Below are 26,525 nucleotides of genomic sequence, written 5' to 3' on the forward strand. Positions count from 1 at the left end.
TTCTACCTTCTAGGAAGAGGCTCTTTGGCCCAGCAAGCAGATCGAGAAAGATCGCAAAGGGCATCCAATGGCTGGGTGCATTGAACAGTGGCAAGGAAAGCCTATATTTGGAATTTTTCGAAGGAAAGGCTATATTTACAGAATCTTTTTTCCTCTTTGAAGACAGTTATCTGTTTCCTTTTAGGGAAGAATAATGTTTTAAATTTTTCTGTTACTTTACTAACGTTTTCTTTTTATTTTACGGGAAATGTATATGTAAAACAATATGCCATTTGAAGAACAGGAACGCTTTTGTTTCTGTTGATAATTTCTTGATTTCCACATTTTATTGCTCTTCCAGTGTACGAATATTTGATAACTCAATTTTCTATCGTCATGAATAGTGGTTGCGCCAGGAATGTCGGTAAAGCCGACCTTTCGAAAAGGATTTTTTTTGTGAAAGAATTGCCGGCCTGAGTACAAGGACTTGCTTTGTTGAAACCTTGACTGCAACCGAAATTGCTTGTTAGACCACTGTTCATTAATTGCAGCCTTCATCTTCCTGTGAACTTCTGTCCTGTTCGAATTTTCTATCATGCCTCACAGAAACACTTTCAGATAAGAAATAGCCCGCAAATGCGTATTTTATGTCTAAAAAAATTAGGCGGCATGATAACAGGGGAAAACAGGGGAAAATATCACACGTGGCAAACGTGTGTGTCTGCTTTTTTTTACTTTGCTCAATTTTCTTGCGCTGTTGCTAAAGATGGACAACACTGTCTGTCGCGGTGGCTATAAGAAAAAAATCGTAATTTACGTCGTTGCATAAGAAAATGAATTCTTGGTTTATTGTAGACCAAAAGATCCTTCGGCAGATAAACATAAAAACAGACGTACTTATATATCTGCTTAAGCTTGCTAGGTTAAGAAAATAAGCTACATCAGCTTTTTTTCCAGATGTCTTAACAGATTGAAGTTCTATTTCCCAGGCCATAGATGAGCGTCCATGATGAGCGTACCGCGACGAGAGGCAATTATTTGCGCAACCAATGGGAATAAATTACCACGGTCCGTTAATGCTACATAGCGTCTTAGGACCAATGCCCAGCCCTTCCTGTGTATTGTTCTAATGCCTGTCAGAAACTGGTATATTCGTAAAACATTAAAGATTTTCAACATTTCATATAGAAAAGCCTAAGTTTACACGTTATTTAACATGTAAATGGTAGTATGAGGCCTATTTGCGCATTTCATATTTATTCTTATTTTTTCATTTTAGCCCGCTATTCTCTGCAATCTTTTAATCCCATTCTACATTTCTACAAGAGTAGCATGCCAGGTGTTGTATACGCGCTGGTAAAATCCTGCTTTCCTAATAAAGAGCCTTCTCTCTCTCTTTCTCGCTTTTTCAAGCAACAAGTATGAGTTCGTTCCGCTTACCAGTCAATATGGTCATCAGAGTCGTCTTCCCGGATCCATTGTGACCAAGGAGCACTGTAATTTTCGATGCGCACACTTTTAAATTAAGGCCGTTCAGCACTGGCTTGGCGCCAAAAACCTGTGGAAGGGGCAGCAATGAGGCCAATATTTAGGATTTCAACGCGATAGTGTCACGGGTCTCGTGTCTCAGAAAATGTGGTTTCAGCGTCTGATGCCAGCGTCTGCGTGAGCGAAAATTCCCGCATATATGTAGGTATATGTATGTGCCACGCCTTGCGATATGACATGCGGTATAATGCCACACCATCCTATCACTAAAGTCGTTCACATACTAACTTACATTCTCGACAATCGTATTCCTCGCAATTTTGACAATGACAGCCCACAATCGTCATCAGCATAATCATCATAACCATCATTATTATCATCATCATCCTGTATACGCTCAGTGCAGGGCAACGGCCTCTCCCATACTTCTCCAACTACTCCCGGTCACGTACTAATTGTGGCCGTGTTGTCCCGGCAAGCTTCTTAACATCGTCCGCCCACGTAACTTTCTGCCACCCACTGCTATGCTTCCCTTCCCTTGGAATCCAGTCCGTAACCCTTAATGACCATCGGTTATCGTCCCTCCTCAGTACTTGTCCTGCCCACCCGTACAAAAATGAGTGTTGATTAACCATTGATATATTGTTGGGGAATTGTTGAAACCACGGACTTCAACAAATTTTCAAGAGCGATTGAGTTCACTCAACCCTTGCACAACAATATTTCCGTTGAGTGTTCTCAATAAACAATTTATTGGGTACTTTGTGTTGATTTTTCTAGTTGTTCTTTTGTTGTGTAGCAGTTGAGTCCAGTATACAATAATTAGAAATCGCATATGAAGACATTCCAAATATTTTTTGCGATGCGTTCCAACCTCATTACTGTCACTTTGCGGCAGGTAGGTCCTTCTTTCGCCTCGCTTTCATTAATAGAAAATTATGTGTGACCGATGGGGTGGAATCGAACGTCGGCCGTCGAGCCCGGTACTCTAACCAATAGGCCACGAGCGTGCGCATACTCCTCTCATTCGAAAACCAGTAAGCTCTGAAATGCTTGGCGTGTGCGCCGCGTGCCACTTCCTGGTGCTGTCGCTACAGCTGGCACTTTGAAGCACCTAACTCTGGGACCGCCCCACTTTCGTAGCCATTTTCGCTACGTAAAAACTGCAACGTTAGATTAGATTCATGACCGCCCAAGTGCATAACGATTTATTTCTTCGCTGGTGTACAAATGCCATCGTCGTTTTAACATACACTGGATGACATAACCATTGGTACGACCCGAAATGAGCGCGTTTCGGGGAGCAGAAGAATGCGAAATTCACTTGCAAACATGGTTACTATGCGCATGTGGAGTTCCCCAAAAGTAGACACGGCGGCAGCGCGGCCGGCGATAAGACAGGGGCCGACAGGCGACGAAGCTACCTTCGAGCATCGGACGCACTGTGGGAACCGTAGGATGCAAGCGCGTACACGCTACAAACATACACAGGTGAGGTCTTCGAATTTCCTGCGACGTACCCTTTGTCCGTAAAGCAAATACAGTTTTTTGTCCAATGTCCGTGGTACTAGAGATCAAAGAATGAACGCGCTTTGAGATCGCAGCGCGCAGCCGCTATAACCATTGACTTCAAAGAGCTTCAGATTCAGCAACAGCCGCAACAGTATCACAGCTGATCGCTGTATCTGCGGCTGCTCCCGTTTCTCGCCTTGCAAGAAGCACGCGATTTATTTGAGCCTCGCCGAACGGTCGTTTTATGTCCTCGACCAGGCCCGGCGAGCCGCGATCGCCAGTGGAGCCCTGTCAGAGGGAACCACCCAGGAATAAACCGCGCAACGGTTTCTGCAATAATAAAGTTTCTCCTCCTCCTCCTCCTCCTCCTCCTCCTCCTCCTCCTCCTCCTCCAAGCCTGCAGGTATCGTATGTTCAGTTAAGAACACCAAAGGGAAATGAAAGAAATACAAGTAACAGACTCTTATTGTAGCTTACTTGTCACCTCGTCATCTGCAAAGATCCTGCGAACTATTTTAAAAGCTTTATTTTTGTAAAAATAGCGAAACTAGTAGTAATTTTTATTTCTAGGTGGCGCGACAAACGTTAAGGTAGCGTTCGGGTGTGTATGTGTGCGCGCAAACGGGCGCATCCGAGCTTCGTTTTGCGCACACTTTTGCAACAGTACACATGGTTACCGCTAGTTTCGTGGTCGCATTTTTTGGTCGCAGTAATCTTTTGTTTACGCTATAAATTAGGTAGTTCTTAAAAATTTATGAAGGTTAGTTGATGAAAAATTATTGCTAATCAATTAGTGGTTCTTAAGTGCCGTTATTTTGTGTTTGAAAGGTTTTTATAACTGAATAAGATTGTGAAGCCATGTGAAGCAGTGAACGGCTTTCGGACTCAGTTATTCGGTTGCAGTTGTGCGGTGGTTCACGCCTCGTGCTTCTTGATGAAAGTATTTTCTTTTCGGCCATCATGACGCACATTTTAGTGAAATGCTTTAACGACGATAAGTGGGACGTTTATCCGGTGAAGTGGTTGGCTCACCCAACAACTAGTCTTCTACTGATGTGCGAGCCTGACGGTTTTGATGAGTTGCGCGCCAGAGGCCATGATGCCTGTTGGAGAGAAGGCACCCCGAAACAGTCGCAGCCGCACTTCTGAAGATAGGTAAGTAATCTCGTTTTCTTGGGCACGTAGCTTTCTTTTCTATTTTGACATTGACGAGCGTGACATGTTAAGCAAACGGTTCACTTTCTTTAACCACACTCGTACCGGAAGGCGGTGTTGCACGTCACGCTTACGCATTTCGTAACTATGGCGGCGCGGCAATTTGGGGCTCGAGGTCGTGGATACGATCCCTGCAGCGGCCGCATTCCAAAGGAGCGGAATGCAAAAATGCTCGTGCATTGTGCATTGTACGCACGTAAAAATTTCCAGGAAGTCAAAATTAATACGGAGTCCCCAACTACGACGTGCCTCATAATCAGATCGTTGGTTTGGCACGTGGAACATCAGAATTATTTTTTTTCCGTAGTGGTTCATCGTATACCATACGGTTAGTGTGATTACCTTTTGTGCCGTGGCGGTTAAGCGCGCCTCGATTTAGGTTTCGGCTAATGATGCGGCGCACCGCGAAATATATTTCGCCTCTCTGGGATTTGTGGAGAACGGCCAACCGATTAGTCACAGCTTCCGCGCGGTGACTACAAGGATACACAGCGCAAATGAACAGAGGTGTGGTGACGTGGTCAAAGAACACAGCCGCCGACGGGCTCACCTTATCGTCTATCACCGCCAAAACTACCGCAGTAAGCATCTTTATTTAGCGCGGCGGGTTGCCGTTGAAGGCGTACTGTACAATTTTAATAAGCGATAACCGAAACATGCCACCGTTCTCTGCTGCCTCTTTGAGTTGGACCGATCCGAATGTGCGTTGTTTCCAGAAGCGAAAGGAGCGCCAATCGGCGCGTTGTCGTCTCGAGCTAAGCGTCGCACTGGAGCACCGTTTGCGCGGTGAAGGATGACGCGTGCATGAAGCTAGCTCACTGCGCGGACACTACCGCGCAAAACGCGCAAGGGCGTGTACGCGACGTTCTGCACACAAATCGCGCGGGATGATCGGAGCCACGCCGGAGCGGCTAGCTTCAAAGAAGCGGTACATGTTCTCACTCGTACAGGCACGCTCACGCTCGCATCACTCTCGGCGTATGTTTAGGTCATTCCTTCTACTGGACTTCTGCCCAAAGATTCGATATCTGTTTGGTATGGGCTATGCACTGTCGCGTGGTCTTTGGTTCTGCGATAGAGCCGGGAATATTTTCCCCACTGTGAAACATCGCTGTGCGTGTTTTAGCTAACATTTACCGTAGCAACCCATTCCTTCCTTTTCTCGACGGCACTTGTAAAGAGTCGCAAATTTTTACTAGCCAGTATAGTGTGTACTTCTATTTCGTACGTAGTTAAGTGCAGTGTGTGGCAGATTCTTAACCCGCGCAATCTCATTTTCTGTCCACATTCCCTTCTCACAGGTTACGTATGCAGTAGATTCCCAGATGCTAAAGTGTCCTACGCCGAAAGCACCTTGGCGTCGTGCAAGAGACACCCGTTGATATGTGGCTGATTCACTAGCAAGCTCGCATCTCTGTTGCCACTCTCCATCAAGTGGGATTTTCAACTATTTTTTGTGTTGCTCTGTGGTGTACTAGCTGCCGCATGGACGCTGTGAAGGCTTACTTTCGATTTGCTCTGGCGTTTAGTAGTAAAGGATGGGCTACCTTTTGAGGGGAGGCATTTACTTTTGTTTGTGAGAATGTTTACTAGCCTAACCAAGTCATACGTGGGTACTGTAAACAGCAGCACGAACAGAGGCGGACGACGAAATAGGTAGGAGCACACACGAGCGCAAGCTCTACTAAAGGTTTGCTTTTTATGACAAAGGTATTAAACACACTGGTCAACTTGGCAAATGTAAAAATCCGTGCATGCGTGGCAGAAACAGCCACGTGCGACAAGAAAAAAATGTGAAGCCATGTCATGTAGAATAAACGTGCGTGAAAAACGAGAACTATCGGTCAAATCTATTGAAAAAGCGAAAGATTTGTCCGATAAGTGATACTACCCAACGGGAAATACTCTTTTGAGAACAACTTTTTCCCACTAAGGGCAACAGATAACTTGGTTATGCAATTGTTTCGTTTGTGATCAATAAATATTGCTTCTGGAACTCCTCTGGCGTTGCGGTATAGAGCAGAAAGAACGATTGTTTCATGACAAAGACCAGAACAGAAGGGGACTTATGGAAGCATTATTTATTGATCACGAAGAAATATTCATAAGCAAGATTTCTGTGACCCTTAGTGGGAAAGAGTTGCTGCAGTACTTCTCGTTAACATCACTTACAGGAGAAACCTTTCAGTTTTCATGTTTTTGTTAGTTTTTGACACACATGTTTATTCTACAGGACGTATTTCGGTCCTTTTTCGTTGTGCCGCGCTGTGTATGCTGCGCATCCATGGCTTTTTCTTTGTGAAGTTGGCCAGTGTGTCTAAAATCTTCGTCTTCACGAATAAACTTCTACTTGAGTCAGTGTTCATGTGTGTTCCTACCTTAATTCATCCTTCTCGTCTCTGTTTGGGTGGTTGTGAAATATAAATGTACAAAGAATTGGCGAAGTGTCCATAGAATTGATACAAGAAGTTATTTGCGCTGTTTATTTCAGGAAGAACGCTATAGGGTCTTATCTTCTCTTTGTTATTGACACTGAGTACATTTTTCTAGTTCAAATTCAAGGAGTCCCCTGAGGAAGCCAATAAGAGTGATGGTAACTCTCTTTGTGTGTAAGATTTATGAATTTCATCCATTCAAGGCATGACATGGCACATGCCTGATTGTAGGTTGCAAGCATTCGTGGTAAGATCTACTATTCGGTTCTCATGACGCTTCTTTGTACTGCGCTGCATTCTCCAGGCATATGAACCTTTTTATGCTCTAAGTGCATGCGTTCTTTTTCTATATGTTGGAGCGAAAATTGTAAACTTAAATATGCATATATATCATTTTCCTTGTAATCTTTTTCAGCATGGGTGCTGTAGCTCCCTCTGTCTTTCAGTTACTGCTTTGTCCCACTTTTTATGCAACGTTTATGTATTTTATGCAGCAAAATTCTGGTGCTATTTAATAACATTTTATCTGTGAAATTAAGGTAATTGGTGTTTCGTATATGCATTTATTGGCGTTTTTCACTGTCTCAGCAATCTGGCTGTCGAGTCATTGGAACCTTTTCTCATACTTTATGACTATTTCTGGGGTGCTTGATACTGAAAGTGCAGGTGACCATTTATTTGGCTGTTTGGAATTCTGTTAGCCATGTGTTACTACCAATTTTCTGTGCTAAATAGTTATTTTTTCTCTTATCGTTCAAGGTATTAGCCTTTCCTTATCTCTTTATTGACTGAGGTAGCACTTAGTTGCTGGGTATAGGAAAGAAAGGCCCCAAAAAGTGCTTTATTTAGCTTTGTGCAAGTCCAAAAAGATTACCTGAAAATGAGCTCACTAAATTGAGGAAATGCCACTAACGAACTCCTCTGTACCCCAAATTAACATAATCAAATCGTGTACTGTTTGTTCTTGACTTGTGCCAGGGAGATAAGCTGCTTTCACTACACAAAAGCTTTACAAGTTTATTTCTGAAGAAAGCAATCCTGGCTTGTCAGAAACACGATTCAGGTGTTCATCATGCCCGACAACTTTATAAATGATGTCTCGTCAAATAATAGATAAGTTGAGTGAGGTTACTTTATAAAATAATTGGGCAACATGAAAATATATATATCTCGAAGACAAAGATCAGGCAAGTCTACTTTGGTACTTCATTAAATTTTAATCGTGGTGAAAGACGTGTGCTAAAGGTTGTATGTATTTACGTGAAGTCATTTGTTTCAAGTTGGTTATTTTGCCTTCTCACAGTCAGCCGTAGCTCTTCCTGTGATGTGTTAGTGTGCGCAACATTTTAATGTAACATATTCAGATGTCTTTTGTGTATTCGCATTCAAGCAGCTCCAAGTGTTCATGTGTTCAAAGTTGGTTGTTACAAGGGTATGCTTAAGCCCTGCCTTTTGAGTCGCTTTGCCTTCTAGTCATAAACTTAAGTCGAAAGTGAAGAGCACAGTGATCGTTTTGGTTGGATTCATATGTATAGGTTTTTTCAGATGTATTTACACTGCTAGAGTGCTGTAGGTACTAGCCTATGTCTCCAGGTTCGATGTAGTGGTGCCTTATGTACTGTAATAATGTTTCACGTGCACCCATCTTTAGTGTAAATAAAGGTACTTCAAGTTGATCAGTCTCACCTTTGATTTTGTTTACGAGCAGGCGCCGAGGCATGCAAGTGTGAACAGTGGAGCAATTTCAATATATGAATAAAAATACACTGTCTCAACGAAACGTCAATGATATTTCAATGGGGACTTCTGAAATCTCAATGGCATCTCAACTGTGCTACAATATGCTTTTCAATGATGTGGCAATAATAACTCAACAACAAGTCAACAGAACTACAGCAACGTTAGTTCAACCCAGAATCAATGGTAACTCAACAATCATTCAACTAAACGAACACAACGGGCCGTCTAAGCACAATGGACTTTCAATGGTAACTTAACACTTATTCAACATTGAGGTACCCAATGGTGTTTCAATTTGATTTCAGTGGCCAATATTCAAGAGTGCTCAACACTCAACCCGACAATTCTCCAACATACTCTCAATAATTCCTCTATAAAAAACTCAACATTGACCAACAATATTTCAATGCCTTCTCAATAATTTTTTTTGTACGGGCATGCCTTTTTCTTTTTCTTGATTTCAACTAAGATGTCAATAATCCGTGTTTGTTCCCTCACCCAATCTGCTCTTTTCTTATGCCTTAACGTTACACCCATCATTCTTCTTTCCATAGCTCGTTGTTTGGTCGTCAATTTAAGTAGAACCCTTTTCGTAAGGCTCCAGGTTTCTGCCTCGTGCGTGAGTACTGGTAAGACACAGCTGCTATACACTTTTCTCTTGAGGGATAATGGCAACCTGCTGTTTATGATCTGAGAATGCCTGCCAAACGCACCCCTGCCCATTCTTATTCTTCCGATTATTTCAGTCTCATGATCCGGATCCGCAGTCACTCTCTGTCGTAAGTAGATGTATTCCCTTACCACTTGCAGTGCCTCGCTACCTATCGTAAACTGCTGTTCGCTTCCGAGACTGTTAAATACTACTATAGTTTTCTGCAGATTAATTTTTAGACCCACCCTTCTGCTTTGCCTCTCCACGTCAGTGAGCATGCATTGCAATTGGTCCCTTGAGTTACTAAGCAAGGCAATATCATCAGCGAATCGCAAGTTACTAAGGTATCCTCCATTAACTCTTATCCCCAGTTTTTCCCAATCCAGGTCTCTGAATACCTCCTGTAAACACGCTGTGAATAGCATTGGAGAAATCGTATCGCCCTGTCTGACGCCTTTCTTTATTGGGATTTTCTCGCTTTCTTTATGGAGGAGTACGGTGGCTGTGGAGCCGCTATAGATATATTTCAGTATTTTTACATACGGCTCGTCTACACCCTGATTCCGTAATGCCTCCATGACTGCTGAGGTTTCGACAGAATGAAACGCTTTCGCGTAATCAATGAAAGCTATATATAAGGGTAGGTTATATTCCGCACATTTCTCTATCACCTGATTGATAGTGTGAATGTGATCTATTGTTCAGTAGCCTTTACGGAATCCTGCTTGGTCCTTTGCTTGACAGAAGTCTAAGGTGTTCCTGATTCTATTTGCAATTACATTAGTAAATAGTTTGTAGGCCACGGACAGTAAGCTGATTGGTCTATAATTTTTCAAGTCTTTGGCGTCCCCTTTCTTATGGATTAGGATTATGTTAGCGTTCTTCCAAGATTCCGGTACGCTCGATTTCATGAGGCATTGCGTAAACAGGGTGGCCAGTTTTTCTAGTACAATCTGCCCACCATCCTTCACCAAATCTGCTGTTACCTGATCCTCCCCAGCTACCTTGCCCCTTTGCATAGCTCCCAAAGCTTTTTTTACTTCTTCCGGCGTTACTTGTGGGATTTTAAATTCCTCTAGACGATTATCTCTTCAATCATCGTCGTGGGTGCCACTGGTACTGTATAAATCTCTATAGAACTCCTCAGCCACTTGACCTATCTCATCCATATTAGTAATGATATTGCCGGCTTTGTCTCTTAACGCATACATCTGATTCTTGCCTATCTATAGTTTCTTCTTCACTGCTTTTAGGTTTCCTCCTTTCCTGAGAGCATGTTCAATTCTATCCATGATATACTTCCTTATGTCTGCCGTCTTACGCTTGTTGATTAACTTGGAAAGTTGTGCCAGTTCCATTCCAGCTGTAGGGTTAGAGGCTTTCAGGAGGGAAGATAACCGATGGTCATTAAGGGTTACGGACTGGATTCCAAGGGAAGGGAAGCATAGCAGTGGGTGGCAGAAAGTTAGGTGGGCGGATGAGATTAAGAAGTTTGCAGGGGCGGCATGGCCACAATTAGTACGTGACCGGGGTTGTTGGAGAAATATGGGAGAGGCCTTTGCCCTGCAGTGGGCGTGACCAGGCTGATGATGATGATGATACATTGGCTCTTCTTGATCAGATCTTTCGTCTCCTGCGATAGCTTACTGGCATCCTGTCTGACGGAGTTACCACCGACTTCTATTGCACACTCATTAATGATGCCCATAAGATTGTCGTTCATTTCTTCAACCCTAAGGTCCTCTTCCTGAGTTAAAGGCGAATGTCTACTCTGTACCTTGATCTGGAATTCCTCTGTTTTCCCTCTTTCTGCTGACTCATTGATCAGCTTTTTATGTACCAGTTTCTTCCGTTGCCTCCGCAAGGCTAGGCCAATTCGAGTTGTTACCATCCTATGGTGACTGCAGCGCACCTTGCTGACCACGTCAACATCGTGTATGATGTGGACGTGTTTAGCGCAGAGTACAAGGTCTATTTGATATCTAGTCTCGCCATTCGGCCCCCTCCAAGTCCACTTTCGGCTATCCCGCTTGCGGAAGAAGGTATTCATTATCCACATAACGTTTTGTTCCGCAAGTTCTACTAATAACTCTCCCCGGTTATTCCTAGAGCCTATGCCATATTCTCGCACTGACTTGTCTCCAGCCTGCTTCTTGCCTGCCCTGGCATTGAAGTCGCCCATCAGTATAGTGTATTTTGTTTTGACTTTACCCATCGCCGATTCCATGTCTTCATAGAAGCTTTCGACTTCCTGGTCATCATGACTAGATGTAGGGGCATAGACCTGTAAGACCTTCAATTTATACCTCTTATTAAGTTTCATAACAAGACCTGCCTCCTTCTCGTTAACGCTGTAGAATTCCTGTATGTTACCAGTTTTTTCTTATTAATCAGGATTCCGACTCCTAGTTTCCGTCTTTCTACTAAGCCCCGGTAGCACAGGACGTGCCCACTTCTTAGCACTGTATATGCTTCATTTCTCCTCCTAACTTCACTGAGCCTTATTATATCCCATTTACTGCCCTCTAATTCTTCCAATAGCAGTGCTAGACTCACCTCACTAGATAACGTTCTAGCGTTAAACGTTGCCAAGTTCAGATTCCACAAACCATCCTCCTCAAAGACAACATTGATAGGGCATATCTTTTGTGGTAAATCTTTCCAGACTGAAGTATTAAATGCGCGTAGCGACAAAGGACACCTGAAATTGATGTATTTTTTTCTGGGGTGGCAGTGAAATTCCTTCGGGATTGGTTCACGCAAGAGGCCGCGTTTCTACGACGATGCTCGCTTGCGTGCATAGCGTTTGCAGCCAGGGTTCGCTCTTAAACATTGTGGTTACATAAGCTGCAGTTACAGGTGAGGGCGGGGGGCTATCGTGCTTCGCTCTTAAAGAGGAATCTTTAGCGCGGGACCAACTCGGACGCGGCCTATTCAAATACATGTAAAACGCAAAAGCGTTTTTCTGAAATAACCCCTGGGCCGATTTCAATGAAGTTCAAGTAACGATTGAAAGTGAAATTTCGATATAGGGCCTGAATTTCGTTTCGATAATTTCAAAAATTCAAAGGTTTAAAAAAGTAGAAGCATAAAGTTTACAAAAATTATTAGCTCTGCATCAAGAACAGATATCATGGTTCTGTTAACGGCATCCATTAGGCCATTCAACGCGGACACATTTGTTATGTAAATGTATATCTTACATGAATTTGTTAGGTTGTGTACAAGGGTTCTGCAGAAGCCGTATTCCCGTATTACTGCATTTTTAGCCTTTATGTGTCACATATAGATTCCTCCATTTTAGATGTGCTATTAGATGCAATTCACAGCACTGTGATAACGGTTTTCATTTGAGTTAGAGGGTTGTACATTGGATAGTCTCTTTTCTGAAATTTTTCAATTTCGGCCACTTTTGAATAATAGATTTACAAACTAAAGGAAGAATTTGAAAGCAACAGTCAAAAGATTTTGAGTTTTTCTTTTAAATGCAACGAATCTCGTCAAACTTGCTGTAGTGGTTGCCGAGAAAAACGAATTCTCCTTTTACATGCATTTAGATATCAGCACCCGAGCTAAAGCTTCCTCTTCAAGGGAAATGTTAAGCACCTTTTAAAATTTTTGTTTATGACTACGTTCTGCGAGATCTGCGTTAGAATTTATACTTACTGTAGGCAACGTGCCAAGAATGTAGGCTTTCTTCACGTGCTGACCTATTAGGCATTGCAGGTCTTGAAACAGGGACGGACCTAAACAGCGATGCGCCTACAGCGGCGTGCCACAGTAATAGCAGAATAACAAAACTAGAAAAAAAGGTAATGCTTAAAAATATGTATGTGCTGCCGAAAATATGAGACATGTTCAAATCTGCCGATTTGAAGAACTCTGTTGCAAGAAGAAAGCGGGGTGCTTTTCCGGGGCGTTGCCCTACCGGCACATGATAACCACGTGATGATTTTCTTGGGCCTAATTTAAAGGTTACTGTTCCAACTTTTATTGCTCTTTAAATTTTTTTGTGTCGTATACTGCAAGTCTAGTCACTGACTCAGCCGTGTAGCAATATTATTCACACTTTCGGCGCCGCAGTAGCTAACATCAGATAGTGAGGTACAGGCGCCGACAAAAGTGGTGTACTCCACGCAGCGGAAGCCGGGGCAACGGGAAACTGCATCGCAACGCCGTCTACAGTCAGCATTTGGGATGGAGACAGCCAATGGGTGCCCTTTATTATCTGCAGGCATGTCGATCCCAGATGCCGCCTGTAGATGGCGTCGCGATACAATGCGCCGCTGCTCCGGCTCCCGCTGCGTCGAGTATACCACTTTTGTCGGCGCCTGTACAAGCGCATTGCAGGATCAAGCATATATTACCTGTTCCTTAAATCAGAGGACCAGGTACGCAGTCCAACCTCGCTATAATGAAGCGAGACGTAAAAGAATGAGGAATGTAACGATGTTAATGCCATTCCTTTTTAAACACCCCTGTGGATCATGTACATGAAACAATTTTAACGAAGTAAATGTCTAGTGTCAACGGTTATATTGAACTGGATTTGCTCCGAAGCCAAGAGTACCTGACGATTGTGTGTCGAGTTTATCGGCTTTTCGCGTGCTTTGGCGCCCAAACTCCGTAAGACTTCAAAACGGCCGTGTCCATGCGTGCAATACGTCGTCTAGCAACACTAGTCTTTCTAACCACTTCATTCTGGTGAGAAATGCCAGTGTATTTGGTACGAGTGAATAGCTACAGCATGAAAGCCGAGAAGATCCGCTGCTCTCTCTCACTGCGGCGCGCCGCCTCAGGCTGGTGCTGCTAGGCGTGGCCTCCAAGATCGCATCGGCACCGGTGCGATCTCAAAGGCCTCGAGTTGGTTGATCAAAGTTCGCGCAGCGAGGTTCATTAGCCTCTTCATTCACACAGCGGAGCCACGTGAGAGAGGTGGATGAATCAGCTTCATAGTCGGCGCGCCGTGTTTTGGACCACGTGCTGCTTGAACACGATGGACTTTGTTTGCATGGCAGCGTGCATACGATTTCCACCAGTTTTGGGAGGCTATAGTAGAGCCTAGTGGAAAACGGAATGGAAAAACCAGCCCACTGCACCAGAGAGTACCTATTGTAAAGGCGTCAGCTGCTGAAAAGCGTGCTGTGAACGTCGAGTATTTTTTTGTTCTTATTAAAAAACATCGCCTACACAGCTGTGGATCACTTGCACAAATGGAAAAGGCTTATTCATCTATGCATATTCGAAGTTGTGCAGCCTACTCGGCAAATATTGCAGTAAAGGGCAATAATCGATATAGCGAAGTAATCGATATTGAATTGAATACTTAGTGCAGATACAAAAATATTGATATTTAGTACAGGAAAAGGTCCCATGGTGTAAACACTGTAGGGGGACCTTTCATAAAGTTAAAAAACACTAATACTACTTGACAGCAAAAAGGCAGCGAATTATAAAAATACAAAAATGCAAATACAAATTCAAATACACAATGAGGAAAATAAGTAATAAAGTGGAAATATAAAAGGATAGGGATAAGGCTTAAGCTGAAGTAAAAAACGAAGCAAACAATATTAAAAACGACAGAATTGAAGCTGTGTTTTAAAAGACATTGAATAAACGGAGCTATAGGTTAAACATGAGAATGTGAAGCTGATATTTGAATGACGATATAGAAAAGGCACATTTATTGTTAAAAGGCAATGAATTCCTAAGTTTGATTAAAACAAATGCTACTCTTTGTGAACCAGTTTGTTCGTACCTTAGGGAGTATAATATTGTTATTAGAGGAAAAGCGCGTAATATTTGCGTTAGTAAGGTGTCGGATAAGAACAAATTTGAGAAGGGGATAGTCTTTAACTGCTTGATAAGCAAATGTGCATACAATAAATTTGATTAGATTGTCAATATTCAGTATGTGCAGTTCGCGGTACAGATCAGCAACATGTGAACGTCGGTTGCTCCAGGTGAGAGTGCGAATGGCTTGATTCTGTACAGGGTAGAAAGGTGGCAATGACATGTTTGACCCCAGGAAGCAATACAATAATTTAGATGACTGTGAGTGAATGCATAATATAAGGTGACCAAAATGGTCAAGTCAAAATAACATCTAGCTTTTAATAATACCCTAATACCATAGGAAGTTTTCCGCTGTAGCTCATTAATATGCAAATTATGTTTTAAGCGGGACTCAAGTTTGATACAAAGGAAGGAACAATGATCTGGTAGATAAATAGGTTGTGTGTTTATAAAGAGGGGCCTAACTTGCGCGTTATTTATTGACCTGGAATAGAAAATTAAGAATTTACTTTTCGAAAGATTTATCAAACGCATATTTTTCGCACACCATGCACTAACGTTAATAAGTTCAGCATTAAGGGTTGTTGTAATGTTGCTTAGAGAATTACTCGAACATAAGACAGTCGTGTCGTCAGCATATAAGATGCATTCTGATAACGTGGTTAGAGACTGTGGTAGGTCATTAATGTATAGTAGAAATAAAAGCGGGCCCAGGATTGAGCTTTGCGGAACGCCGATGTTAATTATTTATTTAGTGGAATAGATGCCGGAGATGGATACTAATTGCTCACGATCAGATAAGTAACTACGGCAAAAATTGGGAGAGTTGCCAATAATGCCATAAGATGGAAGTTTAGAAAAAAGAATGTCATGATTGAGTATATCAAAAGCTTTAGCGAAATCTAGAAAAACATAACCAACGAAGTTACCATTGTCAATTTCTAGTTTGCATTTTTCTGTGAAGTAAATGAGGGCTAGGTTAGTCGAATACCCTTGCCCTTCGGATGCCCTTCGAATACGAAGTAATGACCAATCTACATTCAACTTCGTCATAAGGCGGTTTTAATGTACAGGACTTGTTCGGCCAAACTGCTGGCCCGTTCCTGTTAAAAGAATTGGAGAGAGGCAGCATTTCCTAGTGCGTTTAGTTTAATACCACGTTTTCTGGCATTGCACGTTTAAGTTTCATCCACAATCATTCCGATGTGGCTGTACCCTACTACAGCGGTGCTCACAACATATCGATTTCACAGCAGTCGCAGGGCGGCGCGGCTGCGCTGAACACGGTGTTTTGGTTTTACTGTGCACGTAAGCTGTAATGCTAGCAAACATGGCACTAAACCAAACTTACTTCGAAGTGCTACCTCTTTCTACTCGTAGATGCAGTCGGAAAACGGATTTCAATAAATATATTTTTGGATCTAAAGCAGTCATATTTGTTTATATTGATTTCGAGTTTATCTCGGATATGTACTTATGCTTGTTGGGATTGTTTATGAAGAAATGCACTATGATGATTTATATGCTGAAACTGCGAAGTGGTTAAAATGCACCCCGCAGAGGAAAATTTTTCACCATTTCAGGTTCCTTAATAAACACCTGAATTTAAGTACACGGTCCTTTCTGCATCCCCCCCCCTTTCCTGCTGTCGAAATGTGGCCGCTGCGGCGGGCATCGAACCTGCGACCTCGAGCTATGCAGCGCAACGTCATAGCCAATGGAACACTACGGCTGGTTCCTCATAGGAGTGTAAAAATTACAGGACCAAAAAAAACAGTACCGAGAGGGGAAGTTCATCTGCAACTGTCGTTCTCTTGTTTCTCGGCAATCGGCCTTCTGCGACAGAAAACGCTGATTTCAGGATAATAATTAGTGCATGCATGGACGGGAGGACAAAAAGGAGTAACAGGTCCAACCCAGATTACAACGTCCATCCCTGCTTGGCCGTGTTTCTCTTAGATTACTAATCTCAATACCTTGGCCAGATTATCGGTGGTGATGATAACCTTGTCGCCTGGCTGTAGTTTCTCAAATCGATTGACGTCTTGCTTGACGTTCACTTTTTCGGCTGCAGCTACTGCAGGTTCGTATCTCCAATAGTTGGGCTGCAAACGCGCCATACAAGATAAACGCACATCTTCCAAGTTTTCAAATAGACGAAAATATTAATCCACTTGCTCATATGCAGGTTGTGCCACATAACTTGAGCCATAGTATTAAAAATGATAGGCGCGCCGGACGCGAGTTCAACCGGATGCATAGTGTTGGCACTAGCCTAGAGTTACTCAGGCTATTTCTTATTTTCTTCGCAACTAACGGATTGGTTATATCTTATTAATTACCTTTTTAAGTATTGCCTGTAGACCCCAAGTGTGACACAAAAAGTTGTAGTGCATCTCTAGAAACCTCTCAATCAACTGTTTTCAACATTATATACCTCACGTGGTCCCTTTTTTCGGCGTTCCAAAGAAAGCCCCGCGGAATATGAAAAAAAGAATGGCACGTGATGGGGCTGTTGCGCAGTGTTATTGTGCTGCTGTCAAGCGTGCGATGGATGAACCAGGTCGGCTGCAGCGAGACTGGCCCGCTAGAGGGTGTTATGTCCTGCGTAGGTATCTGCGCGTGCGGCTCTTATCGCATGACGGTTGAAATGCATGCTGCTGGCTGAGCGTTGCCGAAGCGATAAAGCGTCTAAGGCCACGAAAAAGAAAAGACGAAAGCAGCATTTTGATTCTGCTTGAAAGAAGGAAAAGGCGAAGCGCGTGGAGCGATGGAACGCGATGACAGCTGGTACAATTTCGCCTTTGCATACAAATGACCTTTTAGTAGTTTACTAATTGAACAATGACGCTACAACTTTAAACCTTAGCGCTCGAATAACCGTGTATAAATCACACGGGTACTAACTAATGGTAAAAAAAAACCTGGGCTATATTATAGGAAGATTACCGATGCCTTCTTCAGACGATGACTTCGCACTGGCCCCGTCTGCTCTCCTTCTCACACTTACTCTCTACCAGACGTTCTTTTTTGATCTCGCACGCCACACGTGCGCATCCATTCGTGGTCGCACTATCTAGTGGCCGCATCTGGCTTCCTACTTGTGCACCGTGACCGGTGCGTCAGTCCCTGAGAGAGTGCGCCCGCAGGCTGTTCCAGTTCGCTGGATGTACCTCATACGTTGTGTACCTTGTTTGAACTAATCCCAGGTAACTGCAATATACCCAGTGCTCCTCAGGTGCCCGTATCCCTGCGTGTTCTTCGCAGAAACGCTATTTGGCTGTAACCAACGTTTAGCAGCAGGTATGGCTTACTCTAATGAAAAAAGACGGATATTGTTTTGGCTGTAGGTGCGTCAAGTGGACACAGAATGCGCGCAGTTGAGCTATTTCAACGCGGGCATCCAGGTTCACGTCCGAGCTCAATGACGTTTGTGCGTGCATGTGAAACGCTGAGACATACTAGGAGAGTGGGAAGAAACGACATAAATCTTCAATCCTGCGTGAGGACGCGGATGCAGATATTCTGTAAAAGTCTTCTTCAGGCCCACATGAAATTTTTTGTAATGTGGGTGCTGAAGATGGAGGGTCAGTCTTCAGTGTGGAGAGTACTTTAGAGGAGGCAACTTCATCCGTACTACGTGCAGCTCCACCAGATGCCCCGCGATTTCCAAAACCAAAAGGACTTTGCAAACTGAAATATAAGACATAAGACGGAAGAGAACCCAAGCTTTGTCAACAAAATACTGTGGACTGATGAAGCTACCTTCTCAGGTAATGCCCGAGTTATCAGCCATAACGCGCACAATTGGAGTGACGAAATCCATAACTGGGTTTTGAAGACACATCACCAATATCAGTGGTGGGTTAATGTGTGGCGGGGAATTTAAGGTGGTACTGTCATTGGCCCCGTGTTTTTTGATAATATGCTGACAGGCGTACGATACGTTAACGACATCGTTGATGGGGCGCTGGAGAATTTTTTTTGCGAAGTTCCATTGGCTAGGATCAAAGATATTTAGTATCAGACATGATGGTGCTCCCACGCGTGCTAGCAGCAAAGGTTGCGAATGTCTGCCTGCAGTATTGCCACAACAGTGGATTGGGCGGCGTGGGCTCAACGCTTGGCCGGCATGGTCACCAGATTTAACTCCCCTCAATTGTTTTTGCTCTGGGGTACGTCAAGAATCAAGTATTTCGGACACCAACCACAACATCAGGGAATCTAAAAGAGAAAATAAGGCACGTCTGCAAATCCATCCCCAATTCCATGGTCAAGAGCGCCTCGAAAAATGTGCCTAAATGTGCATTGCTGCAGATGGTGATCCCTTCGAGCACACATTACAAACAATTGGCGCTTTTTGGATTGAAGTTCACAGGAAAATAATTCCGGCCCCCTAACACCGCCTCCCCAGCCAACCCCATTACGCTCCATTGGGAGGCTGCTAGCTCTTGCCAACTTCTAGCATAGAAAAAGAAAGATATGTTCTTGCTCTCTTTCGTCTCCTTAGACACTTCATCCGGCCTAGAAAACGCGGCCGCTCCGCTGGCAGAGGTAATTGGCGCCATCCATCGGGAGGGCGGGAAAGCAAATCCGCTTCTCTTGTAGGACCTCCTAGATCGGCGAACGCGGCCGCGCGCCAATCCAGGAAGCCGTGCCCTTTCGCCCTCCTCTCAACGCCCCCCCCCCCCCCCCCAGCTTGCCCATACTCGCAACACCCTCACCTTGGACCGTCTCTGCCTTCTCCCGGTGGCCTGCCGCCAGCCTAGCCCGCTGCATGACGTTTCATGTGTCGCTATCTACTATTATCGGGAAGCGTGCGCTGGTGCGCGTTGATCGGCGTGGGCAGTTTGCTCAGTTTCGTGGTGCTCGATAGCTGTGTACTTGAGCTACGTGATGTTTCACCCGTTTCATGACTCGTACCACTCGTGCATCGTGATATGGTGCACGAATACCTCAAAAACAAGCCCTGCAAGGTTGTTCCGGATGCCTAAAGACAACAGGTGACTGCGGAGACCTAAAGACATCGACACAGCCCTGTCCATGTCTGTGCTCCATGAACTTCCGGACGTTGATGCACCTTGATTGTGCTACACTTCCCTCTTACCGGTAGAGAAAGCTGACAAATTGATGTTCCTCCTCATTGTTACGTCGACTGTGACTTATGTTCTTCTATGCCAAGTCTCATTCAGCAACTTCAGTAGTTTGCCTGGCTTTCCCTTCCGTCCTCACTGCTTTTTCTGTGTGTCACGTTCCAAACGCACTAAAAGATGAAAAAATTACTGTTTGTATTTGTGTATTACGTCAGTAATCGTCGATGGGAAAGCCGCGCGAACAAGCTTCATATGTAGGCATGATACGCTTTTTTTTTTCTTGCGGTAAACATGATCATTGCAAGTGTCCTAAATGCTGATTTTGGCAGTTCGTGTTTATTATACAATGGAGTGCACAGTAGGCATAATATAGTGCACTAAGTGACGTAGTTTTACTGCTAAGCATAGCATTCGGGGTGAAAGAAAAGTCGTGTTGTTGGCTTATTTTACCTGGTATTCGATCTACGAATAGGCCTTTCTGCGAATGTTTTCTATGTTCTGCTGTAAAACCCGACTACCTTCTGTTCGCCCTTGCCACCATTACTCAAGTTGTGGCTAAGTGCAAAGTAATGTGATCATGTGTATTTCAGTTTTTAGAACAATGTTATTTTTGTTCTGCCATACCTTTTTCATTTGTTCTGTAGTAATGAACATGTCATGCATTTTATGTACTTTTGTGCAGGTTTTTAAGCTCTTGTTTTTTTTTTGGTGTAGCTGTCAATCAAGCAATCTTAGCATTTTATTCTATTTTTAGGTATATTGCGCGTCATTGCTTTTGCGATGACCAGTGAGTTTTCCCTTTTTTTAGTTGTCATGACCATGTCATACACGTCGTGCAGTTTTGTGCAATATCTTAGTGAATATATCAGAAACTCGTCTACATTTTGGTCCTGAGGGCGTTATATAAAAATCTTGCTTTATTTATATGTGTGTACATGAAACTGGCTTCGTGTTTTCTAGCTTTTTTTTTCACTGTCTGCGAAATTTTGTGTTTCGTACTCATGTATATGTCATGCACCTTTCACTTTTGTTCATTTTTTGAGCGTGTATCATACCACTCTCTCAGAAAAATCTTTGTTTTGGGAAACGAACTCAATAAAGCGAGACAAATATCTGTTGTGTTGGAAGTGCAATTTTTTGTCCCGGCACATACTGGTATAAGTATGGGCAAGTCTGCGTGCGTGCTAACGCATAGCCCACGGCGAACCACGCGCCCGCTCGCAAGCAATAGACAGCTTTAGTTACACGTACGTAGAGGCTTCACGTACGCAAACGTGAAAAGCCTACGTACCTTACGCACAGGCCATCGGAAACACTTTTAGCTACACGTACGCGACGCACGCCAAAAGGGACCCCTTAACTCCATCTATCGGGAAATGTGAACACGGCGGTAGCCAATTCAACCCCGTCGCCGTGTTTCGATGCGAGCCGTCTGCGCACGCGCGGCCCGCTATCGCTTGTTCGTGATCTTGCGGAACCCCCGCGCGAAGCTGTCTACGTGCGCAAGAAACGCACGCAAAGAAATGAATCTCACATCCGTCCGTGAGACCAGCGCGCGGCCGCTACGTTTTACGCATGCGCACTGCTGACACGTAGGAGCTCTACGTACGCAAAGCGTCTACGTACGTGTAACTACAACTGTCTAATGTCAATGTGCGGCATAGCGCGCGCATCGGCATTGTTTGCGGGCTGGCTCGTGGTGCGCCGTAGCGCGCGCGCGCAGTAAGAAAAAAAAAGCAATAATGCGCCGCGTACAGGCAAAAACAAACGAAAGCAGCAATACCTAAAAATGTGATAATTAAAACATAACTAATTCGTTACTCATGGGGGAAATAAAAATTTGCCTTAGTAACTCGAAGCCAGTGCCAACATTATGCATTCGGTTCAGCTCACGTCCGGAGTGCCTTTCATTGCTAAATCATAGCCTCAAATTTTGTGGGACACCCTACACACCAGTAAAAAGGAAAAAAAACTGAAATATACAATGTCGTGCCCAACACTGTACCTGTTCTATTATTATGCAAACCTACGGGTAGTTGAAAAACTGTCTGATAGCTGCCTTACATGTTTATTGTTTCGACGACAATTTCTTTTTAAATATACCTTATAGTATTGCATTGATTTCTTACATGTTTATTTCCCTTTACTTTGCTGCTTTCTACTGTCTACTTTTTCCCTTCAATAGTCAGGCTCAAGGGATGCATTAGGCCAGAAATAAACATATTCATGATTCTTTTATTTCAATGCGTGAAAGGCTGTTGGAATACCATTAGACTGGGTGATCTTTAGTTGGGCCTTCAAAAATAGGCTGCACTAGGCATTCTGTAAACAAGTGGCCCCTAAAGTTGCTTTGTAGTACTATTTAATGAACGATCTTACATGGCAAGCAGACCAAAGGATTTTAATAAAGGCATTACTGCTACATTAGTTGCCCGTTAGCTTAAACATGACGGAAGCTCTTCTGGCGAAATCGAAAATGGAAATCGTAGGGGCGTATCCATACTTAATGAAGGTTGGTGTGCAGATTGTTCTAAAAAAAACTGGCCGCCCTGTTTACGCAAGGCCTCATGACCTCGTGGGTACCGGAATCTTGGAAGAACGCTAAAGTAATCTTAATCTATAAGAAAGGGGATGCCATAGACTTGAAAAATAATAGACCGATCAGCTTACTGTCTGTTGCCTACAAAGTATTTACTAGGGTAATCGCAAATAGTATCAGGAACACCTTAGACTTCTTTCCACCAGAGAACCAGGCAGGATTCCGTAAAGGGTACTCAACAGTACATCATATTCACACTATCAATCAGGTGATAGCGAAATGTGTGGAATATAAACAACCCTTATATGTAGCTTTCAGTGATTACGAGAAAGCATTTGATTCAGTTGATACCTCAGCAGTCATGGACACATTACAGAATCAGGGTGTAGACGAGCCATATGAAAAAATAAGGAAAGCTATCTATAGCGGCTATACAGCCACCGTAGTCCTCCATAAAAGAAGCAACAAAATCCCAATAGTTAGTGGGTGCGGAAACAGCATATAAAGCACCATGGCTCATACTGCGCACCTTTCCACTTCGCAGGCGATCTTTGCGTTCTCGCTGCTGCTGTGTCCGTGTACTAGTCCATGCATTGGCTGTGTGACCCTTTGAAACCACTGCTACTATCAAGCAAGGCCACAATATACCAGCAGACCGGCAACTATCTCCACATCGACCCACTACAACTTCTGCGCCCAGCCTTCTGCGCACCAGCGTCGTCACCTGTGACGTCACATCGCAGTGGCAACTTAAGCGGCTGTCCGAGCGTCTTTCCGTTTAGTTGGCACGGAAGCAGGATTTGGAGCACCATGGCTCATACAGCGCACCTTTCTACTTCGCAGGTCTGTAAAAACTTACCGCTTTATCCTAAGAAAAGTGACGACCCATTTTTGCTATTGCTTCCGTGCCAACAAGTGCTCTGTGAAATTGTCGGAGATTGTTTCTCTATTGCGTTGCTGTTGATGCGCTCAGGTAACGTGGAAACTAATCCGGGTCCTACTACGCGTACTGAGGACTTACTTGAGCTGCAGAATTTGCCCTCAAATCCTTCTGAGCAGACGGAAATTCTTTTCCGGTTGTTAAAAGATATTCAGGCTCGTTCTGTACGTTCAATCTGGCTTGAGGCTCGTTCAATGTGCTAAAGGTCAGGCCGAGTTGGTTAACGACGTCAATGCTATTAAGGTCGGTCTAAAGAACATCGAGACAACAATGGAATGTATCCAGAAAAGATTCGACAACTTTGAAGAAAAAACAAATATTTTAGACCATCTCTATGATGACTGGCATTCAGGCGTCGGCTCACGACCGAACAACTCGGCTTGACTCTTTGCTACTGCGCGTTGACGAACTTGCGGACAGATCGCGAAGCAATAACCTCATATTTCATGGCATTCGTGACTATCGCGAATCGTAGGAACAGTCCGAATCACGCATAAGGGAAGCACTAACCGACGTAATCGACAGCTTGCCTGACACGGCAATCGAACGTGCTCATCGCATTAATCACTACACGCCTAGTAAGTGTCGCCCAATTGTAGTTAATTCACCAGCAGGAAAATAAAGTAAAAGTAATTTGCGTGCGCGCACAGCCGAAAAAAAAGGCTGTTTCTATCTCCGAAGATTTTTCGCCTGCCACCCGTAATGACGGTAAAAACCCTTATTAAGTATCCTAAAATCCAGCCCCAACCATGCCCTTTCCAGTTAAGGTACACCAAACTAATGATGAATAAAAAACAGTTCGTCTATGACCCGGCAACAGACACCGTCAACGAGCATGCGCCATATGAACCACGAGATTATGGCTGACATGTAAATTCCCAGCACATACCCAGTTAGGAAAACATGAGGGGATGCGGACGAGAATCGTGCATCGCACCCGTGTTCTTTACTAATATTCGAAGAATCATGAATAAGCGCACTTCCTTAGCATCTGCCTTGGAGACTTGCAATGCCGACCTTTTTGTGCTTACCGAAACATGGCTACATTCACAGAATCCATATAACGAAATTCTGCAAACTGCACACCATTTTTCACTGTAACGTTGTGACCGTACAATGTGTTACGGAAGCGGCTTGCTCTTAGCCATTTCTAAAGATTTCCCATCTCAGTGTATTCATGTCAATACTGACGTCGAAATGGGTTGGGCCATCATTGAAATAAATCACCAGAAGATAATCATTGCTGTTTGTTATTGCAACCCCCCCACTTTATCATATAATTTCGTAAATGAGATGCATGATATCATTAACATAGTTACATCTCGTCATCCTACATTACCTTTATTTTTGCTTGGCGATTTTAATGTACCGGACATAATATGGAACACTGACCCTCCAACTTTACACCATTTTTCTTCATCAGCTAATGAGTTCTTAGACATGTGCTCTGTCTTTTCACTTTCACAACTTGTTACTCAACCCACACAAACTTCCGAATCGGTTGAGCACACACTTGACCTTGTATTAGCATCGTGGCCTGACCTTGTTTCCGACATCACCTATTTACCCGGCTTGAGCGACCATTCAGTACTTTCGTTTGACATAAATATTTTTCGACCAAAAACCGGTAAAAAATTCTAAACTTTTCCAGACTACGTGAAAGGAAATTTTCAAGCCGTCAACACCAAATTATCTGCTTTTCTAGACGCGTTTCTGAACAACGTCGACTGCCGTAGCGTTCAGACCAACTGGAACATGTTTGCTGCAAAAATTGCTGAGCTAACAAACAAATACATCCCACTGCACACCCTTGCATGTAATCTAAACGCCCCATGGTATAACATTCGTTTCAAGCGCATGCCTAATAAATAAGCCCAGGATGCGAAGCATACTAGCCTTTGTTTTAGTTGTTGAACCACTGTTTAGCCTGGTGAACTGCTGTTGCTTGGCTATATTTGGTTCGGCTAGACGAAGAAACAACTCATGCGTTACTTTGCTTCGCCTTCAAGAGTGGAACGCGACAGCGTTCCCGTCGACCCGTCAATGGGCTACGGCACAGCGACTACGCGCCCCGCATCGGACGCGGTGAGCGTCGAGCAACGCAGCGTTCGGCGCGGCAACGAAATGTGCACCTGAGCAAGCGACGCACGAAACAGCTCGTTTCTAAGGCGACACCGTATTTACTAGAGACGCTTTTGTACCGCTTTGAAGCATCGAAGCTTCCTATCACTGCGTTCGGAATAAGGTTTTTGCCATGTGCTGAACCTGACGGTGTGCCGGTGGACATGTTGATGCTATTGTGTATGCAAAGTGTGTGGCGAACTCGTATGGCTGTACGCAATGCTGATGTTGATGCAAGGCCAGCAATGTATTATTTTACCGAGAATGTTAATTATACAAGCGAAGTGTTGAAACTGCTAAGTGATCCGCCAAATTGGCTTTCAGTGTTGGACAGTTTGGCTTCGATGAAGCCATTTTAACATGACACGTCAGTCTTAGTAAAGACTAGACGTTTTAACATTCGGATTCATTTGACAATATTTGTATGTACTTGCCAAGCCGGTAATAAAGAAAAAAAAAAAACTCGTGGCTGAGTGGTAGTGTCTCCGTCTCACACTCCGGAGACCCTGGTTCGATTCCCACCCAGTCCATCTTGCAAGTTGTTTTTTATGCATGAAATGCCTGCCGGGATTTATCGCTCACGGCCAACGCCGCCGACACCAACGCCGACGACACCGGCTTTTCTGCGACACGAGCTCCTTAACGCTATCGCGTTAAAACGTCTGCAAAAATTATCCAAACTTTAACCTAGTGAAAACCGCTGCACCAAATAGAATCTGGCGGCGGATGAGTATGTAGCCTCACTTAAACAAGCCAAGGATCACTTTCTTGGCAATGCCTTGCCATCAATGCTTAAAACCACACCAAGGAATTCTGGTGCGTCATTAACCCCAAGGCGGATGGCATGATATTCTCAATCGACAGCTCTGGAAATGGTATTCTAACTAATGAATGTGCGTCCGCACCTAATGATGTTTTCATGCACAACTTTTCATCAACTGCAAACATAACTCTTCCATCCACGCACGACTACGATTACCAAGCAATGTTTCCCATAATCGTTGAACCAGCA

The 26,525-nt window shown here is 43.8% G+C and overlaps 1 protein-coding gene across 5 annotated transcripts in view; it reads right to left on the reverse strand.

The window, feature by feature from the left end:
- The window catches only part of LOC135907185 (phospholipid-transporting ATPase ABCA3-like), a 279,026-nt gene that overhangs the window by 159,504 nt on the left and 92,997 nt on the right, over positions 1-26,525 (reverse strand). For 4 of the 5 annotated variants that reach the window (XM_065438861.1, XM_065438860.1, XM_065438858.1 and 1 more), the window contains 2 exons: positions 16,797-16,925; positions 1,420-1,537 (listed from right to left, as the gene is read on the reverse strand). In XM_065438861.1, coding sequence (XP_065294933.1) covers positions 1,420-1,537; positions 16,797-16,925 — 247 coding nt within the window. The remainder of the gene's footprint in view (positions 1-1,419; positions 1,538-16,796; positions 16,926-26,525) is intronic. The other variant, XM_065438859.1, reaches the window with a different exon arrangement.

The sequence above is a fragment of the Dermacentor albipictus genome, chromosome 9 (genome assembly GCF_038994185.2).
Source record: "Dermacentor albipictus isolate Rhodes 1998 colony chromosome 9, USDA_Dalb.pri_finalv2, whole genome shotgun sequence".
Taxonomy (NCBI): domain Eukaryota; kingdom Metazoa; phylum Arthropoda; class Arachnida; order Ixodida; family Ixodidae; genus Dermacentor; species Dermacentor albipictus.